We start from the raw sequence: 14,535 nt of genomic DNA, 5'->3' as shown, positions 1-14,535 counted from the left end.
TTTGGAAGACTGTCATAGCACCAGGCCCACACAGAACAACGTTTTACAAGCATTCCACTGAATTATATGGTGATAATTCACTGAACAAATCCTTTGGGATCAAAGCTGCTTTGTTCAGATCAGGTCTGTGCACAAAGAGAAGGCCCAGAGAAAAAGGCAGCGGAGGCTGTGTCACGTAGAGTGGGGGTTGGGGGGGGTGGGGCGTGCAGGGCACTTCTGGGATCACGTGGCTTCACCGTTGTTGGGTGGGGGAGGGTAATGCAAAGAGTGAGATGGTGCTTGGCAATTTGCCTCTGGAGGAGAAGCATAGAAAGAGTAGGGTTGGGGGAGAGAGGAAGTCCTTGACCTGAGGCAGTGCTTCTCAAACTTGTGTGTGCACATGAATCGCCTTGTTAAAATGCAGATTCTGATTCAGCAGGTGGGGCCCCCATACTGTGTTTCCCCCACGTGCTCAAGTGATGCCAATGTTGCTGGCCCATGGACCACATGTAGAGTAGCAGGGTCTTACAGTGTATGTCTATTTTTCTATATACTTTTTAAATCAATTGGATGTTTAGAGAACAGAAGATCTTTTTAAAGTCTTTAAAACATTACCCTTTTCAAGCTAGTTTATAAAAAAACTTGTATTTTTAGAAAAAAATCTTTTAACAGAAACTGAAGGAGAATATATGAACTAGTCTACCATGCACTAGTTTAAAAAAAAATTTTATGCTTTTCCTCCTGTGGATTTTTGAGATCAGGAATGACTTTTCCTTTTCACTTACATCTTACTGCAAGGGAGGTGGGAAGGGCTGCTGGCCCCTTAAATGTCTCTTCTACCAGCATGTCAGTGCTTAATACTCCTTTAACAGTGGGCAAGTCTTTCATTTTACAACAAAGGTTGGCCTTGAGCAGGTGGCTCAGATAATTCATTCAGACTAAGGTGTGAATGACTACAGAGGGACAGAGGAGCCTTTCTTGAGCACAGGCTTTGTTAGGGGTGGGTGGCTGAGTAGGGGAGAGAGAAAGGAGAAGAGAGAGAGAGAGATAAAGGAAGAAGTGGAAGAAGAAGGAGAATAAGGAGAAGAGAAGGAGGATGAATGAGAAGATGGGTTAACCAAAGGAGGTGCAGATGGTGGCATAGAATTAAAAAGGGGAGTGGGAGCGGTGGAGGGTCAATTAACATATATCTCTCCACCTTCCCCATTTTACCAATTTTTAAATATAACTTGCCTTTCCTTTTTCTCTTTGCTCTCTGTCATCGGCACCTTGCTTTCTCTCTCCTCCTCCCCTTGTGTCATCCTCCTACCATTCATTCCCTCTAACTCTCAACGGTTCAGTTTCGGATGTGAAATATTTTGGTTCAAGAGGGAGGGATATCGCCTAGACCTAAGCAGATTTTGTGGTTTGCGTTCCCAGTCCTAAGAAAGTTGCGTTGAGGAAAATAACCATTACCAAAGCCCGAGAGCGCCCCCTGCTGGTCAGTACTGAGATAAATAGCATGATTTTCCTCTACGTTTTATTCATTTATTTGTAAATTCGACAAGTACCCATGGAGGCCCAAACGTGCCCGACATTGCCCTGGGGACAGACAGGATACCTCTCCTCATGGAGATCAAAGGCTAAAGGGGGACTGTGTTATTAAACATGGTAGAGTATTTAGAGTTTTTAAAAGCCAGGAAAAATATGCCAGAAAGCTTGAAAGGAATCTCCTTTATCTTTTACCAATTTTTTTTGGAAAGCGGGTGGAAAGGTTTTGTTTTTCACATTTTTTGAGTTCTAGATCTTCAACTTGGGTAATTTTGACTGCAAACGTTCCAAAAGAATTTTTTCCTTTAAAATATGAATATCAAATTAGATCATCTCCAATATCATTTTCAGCTCCAAAAGTGTAGAATTCATTAGCAAAATTATAGTAATTAAATAATAACATTGGATTTATAATCGAATAGCACTTTGCAAAGTAATCATATATGTCCAACACTTCTACACCCGTAGTATCCCACGGCTCTAGCTCTCGGTGTGTGCCGACTGGTTTAATTCTTACGACAATCCTATAAGGTTCGTGTTATTATTAGCATCATCATCACCCCCATTTTCAGATGGGGAAACTGAGGCTCAGAGAGATCAAGTAACTTACCTAGGGTTACACAGCTCTGAAGTAGCAGGGTTGGCATTGAACCCTGGGCAATCTGGCCTCACTGTTTGTGTTCTTAACCACTGGGCCACAAGGGACTTAAGAGCGCCTGAATTAATCTTAAAGAAACTTACTGCATCCTCACTGTAGACAGAAGACTAGAAAGGGTAAGGGGTTGTGGACTCTCCCCTGGGTGTATGTGTGTGTATGTGAATACAGTTGTCACTTGCCTGCAGTAATCTAGGTATCTTAGAGCACCTCAGAGGCCACCGTCATCCTACCCTACGTACAAGTGGTGGAGATGGTTAATGAGGTCCATGGGTTAATTGATTGATGACTTCTCAAGGCCTTTTACAGCCTTAGAATTCTATTAGTTTCTACAAGAAACAGGTTGTAAGGAAGGAAAAGCAATTTATCTTTTAAGAATTAAGTGAAATCCTTTAAACTCTTGTTTTTGTGCCTAAAGCTATATTCTAATGGAAATGTTCTTTCTTGAGCTATGTCAGTGGTAAAGTAATTTAATCTGGCTTTTGAAGTTAATGTCATGTCATACCTTTATTTATGTAAAGATAGCCGCATTGGATATGCAGATGCTGTGGACAAGGTGGCAGAGTCATAGAACATTGTAGAGTTACTACAGTGATTACACTGAAAATATTTTTAACTCCATTATAACACACACACACACACACACACACACTTTACATGACCCCACTTAAAATCTTTGCATATATCCAATATCCCTGGGCTGGCACAGAGCCTGGTCTGGCATAGAGTAGATGCTCAATACATGGCAAATTGAGCTAAGTGAAAACAAATAGTAATTGAAACACTGAAAGCCAATATGCCCATCTCTATATTGTACATCTGTTCCAGTCAAGGCTTTAAGGAGAATGAGTGAGACTTAATTTTACTGAAAAAAGAATTCTTGGCCTAGAGTAGTTTTTGAAATGTAATAAAATTTCATTAAATTTAACTTTAAAAATCAGAATTTTTTTATAATGTGACTTAATTTGGGCTGAAATTTACCTTTGCATTATCTATCAATAAACAGAGTGGTAAGAACGTGTATAAATTAAAAGTTATTGTAAGAGTTTATTCAGTCTACTTAAGAGAAAGATGGTTTTTTTACAGATCTGACACACACTGTAGCCAAATGATGCTTAATATAAGTATTGCTCATCTTTTAGTTAAAGAAACTTAGCATACTTCTAATTGAAAACACTTTTAGGAGTTAATATATGCAGGTACATAGTAATAAGGTTGTACCTATTTTAAAGCTAGTACTTAAAAAACATAGATAGATTCCCCCTAGTTAGTGAAAAATCATGAATTTTGATGAAATGTTGTTTAAATGGAATTCACACTGTCATAATGTTAATGGAGTTACTTATTAAAGAGGAGGATGTGTGCTTCTTACCTTCTAGAGAAATGTCCCATGGTTGTTGAAATACTTTGACTGATCATTTGATTTTTTTCTTCAAGGTCCTGATCATCCCCATTGTTTGTCTTACAAACTAGAACTTGGATCAGATCAAGAAATTCCCTCTGATTGGTATCCATTTGCTACTGTTCAGTTTGGGATGCTTGACACCTGTGCCTCAGGGACAGAAGTCAGGTCTCTGGGGGTGGAGAGTGATGTCCAGCCGCAGAAACACATTCATCAGCGAGCTTGCTACAACATTCAGGTACATCCGAAGGCCTTTATTCAGGTTGGGGCTTCTGGAGCTGTGACCTGATTTGGCTTTAAATATTTGCTTTTCCCTCTTAAGTGACCGTGTGTGTGTGTGTGTGTGTGTGTGTGTGTATTTGCCCTAGAAAAGAGCCCAGCCATGGAAACCTGATGGTCACCAGTGAGCCTAGTTCTTCCCCTCAGTTCTAGAGAATGTCAGAAGCCTGAGCACACAGTGCCATGTACTTAATAATTCAGCTCTCAATGAAGAACAGAGCATTAAAAATGAATTCAGGGGCCGGCCCCGTGGCTGAGTGATTGAGTTCACGTGCTCTGCTTTGGCGGCCCAGGGTTTGGCTGGTTCAGATCCTGGGCGCAGACATGGCGATGCTCATTGGGCCATGTTGAGGTGGCGTCCCACGTGCCGCAACTGCAAGGACCCACAACTAAAAAATATATATATATATACAACTCTAAACTGGGGGGATTTGGGGGAAAAAATGAACTCACATTTCAGAAGCATATTTATAATAAAAATTATGTTAGAACAGCATTTTCCAAGATGTGTTCTGTGTCCAATTCAAAAATACGTTGGGGAATGCTGTACACTAAATTAATGTTAAATGAAGGCTCTAAGAAGTTCTGCATTGAAGAAACTTGTTAAACTTAACCCAGTTTTCCAAACTCATTGATTATGGAATCTTGTCTATGAGAGCATGTCCATGTGCATGTAATACACCTATCAATGTCTTCTGGAATATAGTTCTGTGGAGCACCCTTTGGGAAATGCTGAGTTTCTCTATTACAAAAGCTTTAAAGCTTCACCATCAGCTCCTCTGCATTCTTCGGTAGATGAATTAAAAAGTGGCATACGCTTGCACCTGTTTCTAAACTTGCTTTTCCTTCTCACCTTCAAAGTTAGTAGATATAGAGATAGCCTCTGCCACATGTTTCCCATAGTTTCTCAAAGTGGTGTGATTATATGACATCACTAACATCAACTGATGGTTCTATAGTATAGTAGTATAAGTCTGGAGCATCTGTTTAGAAGCATATATTTTTAACTCTGGTGATTTTTTTTTTCTATTGATAAAATTAATGACATGTGGGTGCTGTCCTGTGCAGCCCCTTTGGGTCTGAAGTACTCCCTCGCCCAGCAGTTGGGAATTGCCCTGGCTGAAGAAAGCTGCCTTGCTCCAGGTCACGCCCCCTTCCTGGGGCAGCCTGTGTCCAGCGATTGGTGGATGCAGGGGTAGAAAGACCCTTATGCCTCAACTCGGGATAACTCTGCACGCCCGTCCTAGCTTCAGCTCTCCCTAGAATTGGCTGCAGCTTTTATTGGGACTGCATGGCAGCCCAGCTTCTCCCTCTCCCCATTCTGCTTCCTGCCTTTCCCTTCCTTCCCCCACAGGTGTTGACCCCAGCAGCATCCCCAGTAAACTTTCTGCACACCAGTCTCCATCCAGAACCTGCTTCTTGGGGGATCTTGGCCTGTAGCACTAGTTATAGAAGTATTATATGTGACTGAAATGTGGCTCAAGTGCACATGGAGACTTCATTTATACCTATTTTCCTGTTCACAGCTGAACCAGTTTCATGTAATTTTAGAGGACAGCTCAAAATTATATGACAAAGCCTCTTTAGCTTTAATAGCATTTACTAATTGGTCCATACTTGGTGGCAGTTTCAAAATGTTATCTTCCATTTAATAAGCATTTATTGAATAATTTCAAAGTGCCAGGTGCTGTTCTAGATGCCAGGGACACAAGAGTGAGCAAGAGCATGTCCTCATAGTCCTTCTAGTGGGGGAACAAAAAATAATTAGTAAACAAATGAATAATATAGTTTCAAATAGTGACAAATTCTAAGAGAATATAATAGGGTAACAGGGTAGAGAGTGATGGAGGGCTTCCTTTTCTAGAATGATCCAGGAGGGCCTCTGTGAGGAGGTGACGTATAAGCTGAGGTGAAAAAGATGAGGGGCAGGCAGATGGTTCTGCCCCGCTGGTTTACCAGTTTGTAAACTAGTTTGTTTTAGTTAATTAGAGAGATGATCTGGGGTGTGTTATAAATCTCAGGTAGGCCAAAGGTTGGATATATGATATGGGAGTGTAATTGATCTCATGTCTAGCCAGATCTCTAATTGTCTTATCAATGTGTGTATTCTGTATACATTTTATAAAAACTATGTTTGACTTAGAAGAGAGGAGTTTCAGTCTTCTTCAAGATTTGTCCCTAGAAGGAAGAATGTGGGGCGCTCTGTTGCCCAAAAGGAGAGCAGAGTGCTCACTACAGAGCTAGCGTGAGAGGGCGGAGGGGCTGTGTCTGTGTCCAAAGGATGGGGTGGCTGCAGTTCTTGCTTCGTGTATAAAAGAGCACTGAGCAGGTGTTTGTGCTGTGTTGCATTTGTTAATGCTGCCCATGCTTTGCTTTTATATAACAGGTTGAAATAGAAAAGAAGTGGATTAAAATCGATGGAGAAGACCCAGATAAAGCCGGTGACTGTGTAACTCAGTAGGAGTAGCAAGAATAAATGGTGACGACCCACTTTTCAAATATGTAATTCACAGAGACCACACCGAGTTCTGCTACTGCATAGTGGAAATGTCTTCTGAATAGAGGGCTTAGGACAGGGCCAATGGCTGTGTTTAGAGAAGTTTAGACTTGAAACTGAGCAATCTATATTTTATGCTTTTGACATGTTTGTGCCGTAGAGGTTTGATCTAAAATGTGCCTATAATTTGCGTGATGTTTTTGCTTCCTAGCAAAACTCAAAGTCACTGTTTGATTCACTGTGTGACCCAACAGCCAGCTTGGCTAAAGGGTATTTGAGTTTTGGTTACTCAGTGGCGGATCGTTTCACTCTGGATTACCTAGGTACTATATTTATTATCCTCCAGTCTCTATCTCTTCTTGCTGTGTTAGCACCTGTACTGAAGGGTGAGGCAATCAAAGGAGGCATAAACAAAATACTTAATTTTCCCTTTTGCTCATCTCTGAAATGTGGCTAGGTGTAGAATGATACTGAAACCACAGGCTAAAATGGAGATGTGGAAGTATCTGTGGTTTTGAATTATTTATCTTCCTGTCCTCTTACCACATGGTGAGTAATCTTCGGCTGTATTTGGAACCTGTCTTTCCCCCACGGTATTATCATTTTCAAAATGTATTTGTATTCTGGTGCGTGTTGCAAAGAAGATATTTCTGTTGATATACATATTTTAGTGCAAGTCACTAGGATGTACTGCCTTTTGCTTGGAGAGATTCCTTTCACGATGGAATCCCAGTCTTCGACACTAGTTGAAACATTTATGTATAGTAAAGATGAATTTTTAAAGTTCATGAATATTATTTCCCAAAAGTACAGACTCTAAGAATGTATTTTGATAAAGTATTATTTGTAATTAACACAAGCCTCTCTTGAGTAGAAGTGTAAATCATATTATGACTATTTTATGCTAGTTCTGCTATCATGCTATTTATGCTAATTCTGCTTAATCTAGAGTATTTTTCTTTAAAAGAGGAGCAAAATGACAGTAGATTATTTTACCTAGATTTCTAAGAGTTGACAGTTCGATTCTTCAAAGTCAGGTAAATGTTTGGTTTCTAATGAAAAGTCAATGGCATTAGCAGTTATAATTCGTTTATAATTTCCTTTCATTATTTACAGTGAAAAGTCAGACTTTAACAATTTATGAAATCTATATTCTAGGTATTTTTTAGTCTGAAAAACAAACTCTTCTATGTTGTGTTAATACACCTTCAATGTATGTTGAATCTTAAATATGATTAGGAGGTATTTTTCTCTATTTACTAGGTTTTGGCAAAACTGATATAATAATGTTCTTCCAAACAGCATTTGTATGTTGGCCCACAGAGTTTATGTCCTATGTTTTATTTAATATTACATACATTTTAATCTGTTCAAAAAACAGATTAAAACAAACATTTATAATGGTCTGTATCAATCAGCAGATTTTATTGCTTTTCATTATTTTACTGTAAAGGCAAAGAATGCAAAAGTTGACTGTTAAAATGAATTGGTATTGCTCTTTTTAACTTCACTTGATGCATTGCTTATAACATCATATGCTTGAGACTCACTGTTGAGGAGTAAGAGGGCAAATCTGTGTGTACGTCATTTAAAAAAAAAATCCCACCATCTTTCCTCATCATCTGGTGTGGCACATCCTGGAGTGACTTCAACTGCTCAGAGCAAGCATGGAGGCAGGCCGGACCTGGTGCTGGTCCACGATCCCAGGGAAGTCAGCTGGGTTAATTACTGCCATTCCTTTCAACTCTGTTTTATGGCATCCTGCCCGTAAAGAACCCAGAGTCTGATCACGTGAACTTAATGAATATTTACACCTGGAAATAATTTCAGCAAAGGGTTCAATTCATCGCCCCTCATGCATCACAGGTTGCCCAGTATCTGTGGGGTCCTCCCTGCTGGGGTCATTTACTCAATAGCCATCCAGCCTTCAGGAGCACCTCAAGATTCAGTGTTGGAGATATAGTAACGAGGGCTGACTAAAGTCCAAATTTAATTTTTGCAGCAGTACAAAGGTTGATAGCATTAACAGCGGGGTGCTACAGCATAATTGTTAATTTGCACATCTATTAGGATCCTTAAATATTCATTACTTAGCGTTAAATTAACATTCTGTGTAGAGAGGAGAAGCTTTTTAATACAATTCTTCTGACCTCAGAAATGGCAGAAGGTCAGATGTGACCATGGTGCTGTAAGTGAAAAATCAAGTAGGATCCACTTAAACTTAGAAATGAAGAAGGAAAATCTTCCTTGCCAGAGAGTAAATGATGATCTTCAAAACAACAACGACAACAATAAAAACCTCTGCTTCTAAGGTTGGGAAGGGAGGAAGGAAGTGAGTGAAGGAGGCACTACTCCTTTCTAGTGTTTTAATTTAGAGAATTTAGGTCAACCCTTTATGAATTTGACCCTTCTGGAGTTAGTCGTTTGAGTGACACATGGCAGACTTCCAGCTGACCAGATGGGGGCTAGTCCTTCTGCTCAAATTGTTTGGTCTGGTTGCCTTACCAGTCAAAGGATGATATTAACTGTGTAAACGAACTCAAGGCTTGATGATCCCTTGACCAACAGTACAGATCTGAATTTAAGGACGTTTCCGTGTTCTATGGGAATAGAAATGTTTATCCATTTAAAAAGGTATGAAAAAAGAAAACTTTCCAGCACATAAATAAAGGCAGGAAGTTTTGACCTGATTTATGTACTAGACAGTTCTAGGGTTTTAGTTCTCTTCATTCTGGAGCTGTGCTTAGGATACAGCCCTTTTTCTTATAAATTCAGTTAGAAGGGCTTCCTTAGTGATGACTAAGTATTTTTATATCTTACTCAAAATATGATTTTATGTCATACCAATACACATATAAAACAGATTGAGTCTTAATAATCATGTAACGAAGTATTTTGTAGATTGCATATTGATTTTCCAAAATTAAAGATGTATTTCAAATGCTTCTTTCTGTGTGATGGACTTATATCTCCTTTTGCAAGGTCTGGGGCTATTTTTTTTTTAAGGTATGAAATCAATTTCAATAACCTTAAATAATTGACTCTCTGTCAGGCAAATGTATACTGCTTAACCATTAAGGAGTCAGGGAACATGACATGTTGGCACATCCTGGAAAAATAACACCATCAAACTACAATTTGTGATGTTAAAGGATGAGTTTTAAAAGAGGATATACTCATTACTCTCCTAAAGAAATAATATCTTTATGTGCCCGAGGTTTTACTTAACTCATTGACTAATGAGGGAACTGGTAAGATTGCAGCTGATTCCAAGGAGAAGGGAAGGAGCAAAGACGTATATAGGAAATAAGGAGTTCTGAAATGAATTTACAAACAGACACAAAATGGATGATCCACTGGGCAATAATCCATAAGCAATTTACCCTATCCCCACCCAATTAGTTTGCATTTATATGGATAAGGATCATGTGCATTACTGTCAGTTTTCTAAGACTTAGAGTTGTAAAATAACTCAGAGACAATGAATGGTGCTGAGAGCCTGGATAAACGAGCTGGATGGGACACCTACTAGTCAGTCTTCGACAGCTTTTCCTGACAACAGGACAAACTTCATCCACAGGAGAATTCTAAGGAATTTTCAAACTTTGGCAACTAGTATTATAGGAATGATGTACATTTAAAGCAATTTTTTTAAAGTTTTGAAAACAAGTTTTGTATAATTGTACACAATACATTTCAGAGAAGGTGTGTGTGCGTGTGGCATAAAAGATATGAAAGATAAACCAGCTCTAACAAAAACCAACCTAACAACCTCACCACCCGCCCTGTTGATGAGAAAGCTGCCGTGTGTTGAAATTCAATTTTTATCTAGCTATTAAAGTTAAATTTCAAAAGTGCATCAGGAAATAAAACTTCATCGAGGCCAGATCATTAAGCGCTGTTTTAGCCACTGCTGAAATCACTGGGGCCTGGCTCTAGTTCTGGAGAAACAACAAAAGGATTAAGCGGCATAAACTGATCACATTTCTAAGAAAATGACTCAAATTCCCATCAATCAATTCTTTCCTGTTTGGTCTCAACTCCGCCTAGACTACCCGGCCTGTTAGTGTAGACACAGTGATCCCACTAGATGTTGCTGTGTCTCTCTCCCAGCCCCTCCCCGTTCTCAGCAGCCGCTCCACTCCAAGGACCGTTGACGCTCTTACCCAGGGTCCTAAGGCACAGGGCTCAGTGTATTTGATTGAACCATATGAAATGGCCAATATTTAACCATCCTTGACGGCAATTTCATGGGGCTCAACCCAATTACCTGCATATTTTCCCAGTTTATATGAAACAAAATATTTTTCTTGTTATAATTGTTAATAAATTCCTGCTTAGAACTGGTATCTAAATATGAATTTGACTGTAAGTTAATTTTAAAAGCAAGACAGAATTGCTAGTCAGAAAGCAATAGTCGAGTTACAAAAAATACCTTAGCTAATATTACCTAAGCAGGTAATATTATGCCTTTAAAATCATGTTCTGTCTGTAAGGAAAGGAAAATAGATTAGACTAGCCCCATGTTTTAAAAGATTAAGGTTCATTTCTATGACACTTCCTGGAGAAGAAATACTAATCACCATTACACTTTGGGGATTGCAACCTTTCCCTCATCTGTCTGTTACAGAACAGCCTTACAAACCTCAGGCGGGAGGATAGCTTATTTAAATTATGTGATTGCGTGTGTTGACATTTTCCTGAAAAGCCCATTTTGTGCTACCCAGAATGGCTGTGAATTCCATGTAATACAATTTGCGGTCTACTCTTGAAACAGAAGAGGGCGCTCGCAGGTAAGCTGCTGCTACCCAGAGTTAGAAACAGCAGCATTTGATTTGATGGTGCTTGTATTATGATTAATAAAAGATCTTGGGGGCATTTTGCAAAGCATTTCAAAGCATTGTGAGTCCAGTGGAGTATAATTAAAATTAATGCAGTAGATAAACACTTTAAAGTATTCTTAATGCCTTGTCTAAAAATGCTGTTGAATACAATTTTACACATCCCAAAGATTTAAACGCCATTCTTATCTCTAAACATTTCTATGTACTAAAGAGACAGAAAAATAGTGCCTTCCTTCTCAACAGATTTCAAACAAACTTTTTCTAAAAAGAGTTAATAAACTCTAAATCTGCTTGCTTTAAAAGATTTATAAAATATTGGAATGAATCCATCCTTTTTGGCTTCTGAGCTTTGAGTTGCATCTAACGAAGTCCATGTGGTCTCTAAAAAGCTCCAGCCCAGGATTGTGCTCTCAGGTTCTTAGGTAAGAACAAGCCAATATATGCTTTCAGAGAATATTCTATGCCACCTTGACTCAGGGACAAGCCTTCACCCTATTTGGTCCTCAGAAATCAGTAATGAGTATTGCCTTCTCAAGATGGGTGCTTATCTTTCTCTCAGGAATCTTTCTGGGCTGATGTTGTCATTCTCTTTTTTTTTGAGGAAGATTAGCCCTGAGCTAACATCTGCCACCAATCCTCTTTTTGCTGAGGAAGACTGGCCCTGAGCTAACATCCGTGCCCATCTTCACATCCATGCCCATCTTCCTCTACTTTATGTGTGGGACACCTACCACAGCATGGCATGCCAAGCGGTGCCATGTCCGCACCTGGGATCCGAACCGGCAAATCCTGGGCTGCTGAAGCGGAAGGTGCGCGCTTAACTGCTGCACCACTGGGCCGGCCCCTGCTATTGTCATTCTCTTATAAAGCCTGTTAGAACAATATGTTTCCAAAAATCTTATAGCGTGAGTAAGTCTATGAATGCGGCTAAACACGTGAGGGATTCCCAAAGGTGTCTTCCACACTCTGAAGTACAGAAGGCTTGCTTAAGACATTGACTGCCTTAAATGGTCACTTTGAATCACCTCAAAATGCTATGTGACTGTTGTTCCAATTGTCTTGCTGATTCTACTGTTTATTGTGTGCCTACTATGTGCCTGCATTTTTCTAGGCACTGGGAATAAGCAATCACAAAACAGTAAATTCTTGTTCTTCTAGAGAATATATAATAGTGGGAGAAGTCAGACAATAAACAGATATCAAGTTGTGATCATTGTTATGCAGGAAAAAAAGCAACAGAGTGGCAGAAGAATGCTATTTTAGATAGGTTCGTCGGGGAAGTCCTCTCTGATGAGATGATGCTGTAGTAGAGACCGGAAAGAAATAAGGAAGCAAGCCACCAAGATCTCGGAGAGAAGAGTGTGTCCAGCAGAGGGAACTGAAAAGAGGGAACTGCAAAGGTGCTGAAATCAGAGTGTGCTTAGCCTATTGGAGGCACACCAGGGCAGATGGCTACTGGGTGGCAGAGCAGAGTGAATGAGGAGGACATCTTGGGGGGAGATCAGAGAGGCTGTGGCAAGCTGAGGGAAGCAGGTCACATGGAGCTCCTTAGGCTATGGGAAGGACTTTGGATTTTATTCCAAGTAAGATGGAGCCACTAGAAGGTTTTGTGTGGAGGAGTGACATGAACTGAATTAAGATGATTCTATGGACACAGAAGGGGAGCAATGATAGAGCAGTTAGGAGGCTACTGCAATAACCTAAGTGACGGGTGGTGGTGACTAGGACTGGTGATAGGAAGTGAAAAATGGTTGGACTCAGAACCTGCTTGAAATACAGAGCTAGTAGTGTGTGCTGAGGGATTGGACTGTATTCCTAGTATAAGGGAACAAAAGGAACCAAAAATGACTTCCAGATTTTTGGCCTGAGCAACTGAAAAATGGAGCTATTTTTTATAGAGAAGAGGAAGACTGTTGTAGGAGAAAGTCTGAGGAGAAAGATAAAGAATTCGGGTTTGGAGGTATTAACTTTGAGATGCCTATTAGACATCCAAGTGGAGACAGTAAGTAGCAATTGGACACACAAGACAGGAAAGAGGGCTGGACTAGAGATGTGCCTTTGAGAGATGTCAGTACTTAGAGCTGTGAGACTGGATGACATCACCTAGGAGTGAATATAAAGAGTAGACATGTTCTGAGAACTGAGCCTTTGCAATCCAGTTTAAAGGTCGAGAAAATGAGGATGATCCAGTAAAGGAAACTGAGGAAGAGTAGCTAGCTAGAGTAAGTCTAATCTATCAGCTCCCTCACATGCTGCTACAGGATAAGACGAGGACTAAGAATGGAGCATTAGCAACATGGAAATCATCAGTGACCTCGACAGATAACTCAAGTGAGTGTGGAGACTATGAGTAGATAGTTTTTTGAGGAGTTTTGCTGTATATATGAACATTGGGATGGTAGCTGGTGAAGATAAGATCTTTTTAAACACCTTTACCCGCATTAAGACTGATGTCTTGGGGCTGGCCCACAACCGTTTGTGGCCGAGTGGTTAAGTTCGCATGCTCCGCTTCGGCTGCCCAGGGTTTCGCTGGTTCAGATCCTGAGCGCGGACATGGCACAGCTCATAAGACTGAAGTAATGGTGTTGGTCTTTACTGGTGTCTCTTCTTCACTATTTTTTTTTATTTTACTGACGTTGACTCTTGCTAAAATCTTCCTTCTCCTCCTCATTGTCAACATTTATAGAAAATGATTCCTATTTATAATTTATAGGATTTATAGAATATAATTTATAGAATAATTTATAGAATTTAATTTATAATTTATAGAATAGTTTATATAATTTAATTTATACAAAATCATAGGTGTTTTGGATGTGCCAGCTTGTACTTCTTCAGAATTTTCATTAACCATATGTGTGGTGTTGAAGACATTACACATTTCAAAATAACTTCAGCTATTGCTTCAATCATCTCTTGTTTTGCTTTTAAATGTTTTTTTGGTTGAGCTCCAATGGTCAATGTCATTTCCTGTTGGTGGAGATCTCACTTTAGATTTTGTTATGTAATTCAGAATAATTATGAACTGGTTGCTGGTCTCACAATCTTGCGAACACTTGCAAATTCCTCCAAGTTCCTGCAGGATAAAAAAACACAACTATTTATTCAATAGTTTTTATATTTACCTAACAGTTTGTACTTTGGTTCTTTGTTCCAGTCTGGTGTAATAACATTCTATGTAAATAGTTGTCCAGAAACTAATAAGTAAATCCTAATGAAATAAAAATGTCTGCAAAAGGTACAATTTAAGCAACTACTAATGTAATGTTGTATTTTCTTGATTCCTTTATTAGTTTTAAAACAATTAATGATTACAATAGAAGAATAAACTTCAATTTTAAAGATGTTA

General features: G+C 39.4%; 1 protein-coding gene across 1 annotated transcript in view; it reads left to right on the top strand.

The window, feature by feature from the left end:
- The window catches only part of STON1 (stonin 1), a 121,375-nt gene that overhangs the window by 45,648 nt on the left and 61,192 nt on the right, over positions 1-14,535 (top strand). The window contains exon 3 of the mRNA XM_046661764.1: positions 3,602-3,804. Coding sequence (XP_046517720.1) covers positions 3,602-3,804 — 203 coding nt within the window. The remainder of the gene's footprint in view (positions 1-3,601; positions 3,805-14,535) is intronic.

The sequence above is a fragment of the Equus quagga genome, chromosome 5 (assembly GCF_021613505.1).
Source record: "Equus quagga isolate Etosha38 chromosome 5, UCLA_HA_Equagga_1.0, whole genome shotgun sequence".
Taxonomy (NCBI): Eukaryota; Metazoa; Chordata; class Mammalia; order Perissodactyla; family Equidae; genus Equus; species Equus quagga.
This window is presented reverse-complemented; position numbering and strand designations above follow the sequence as displayed.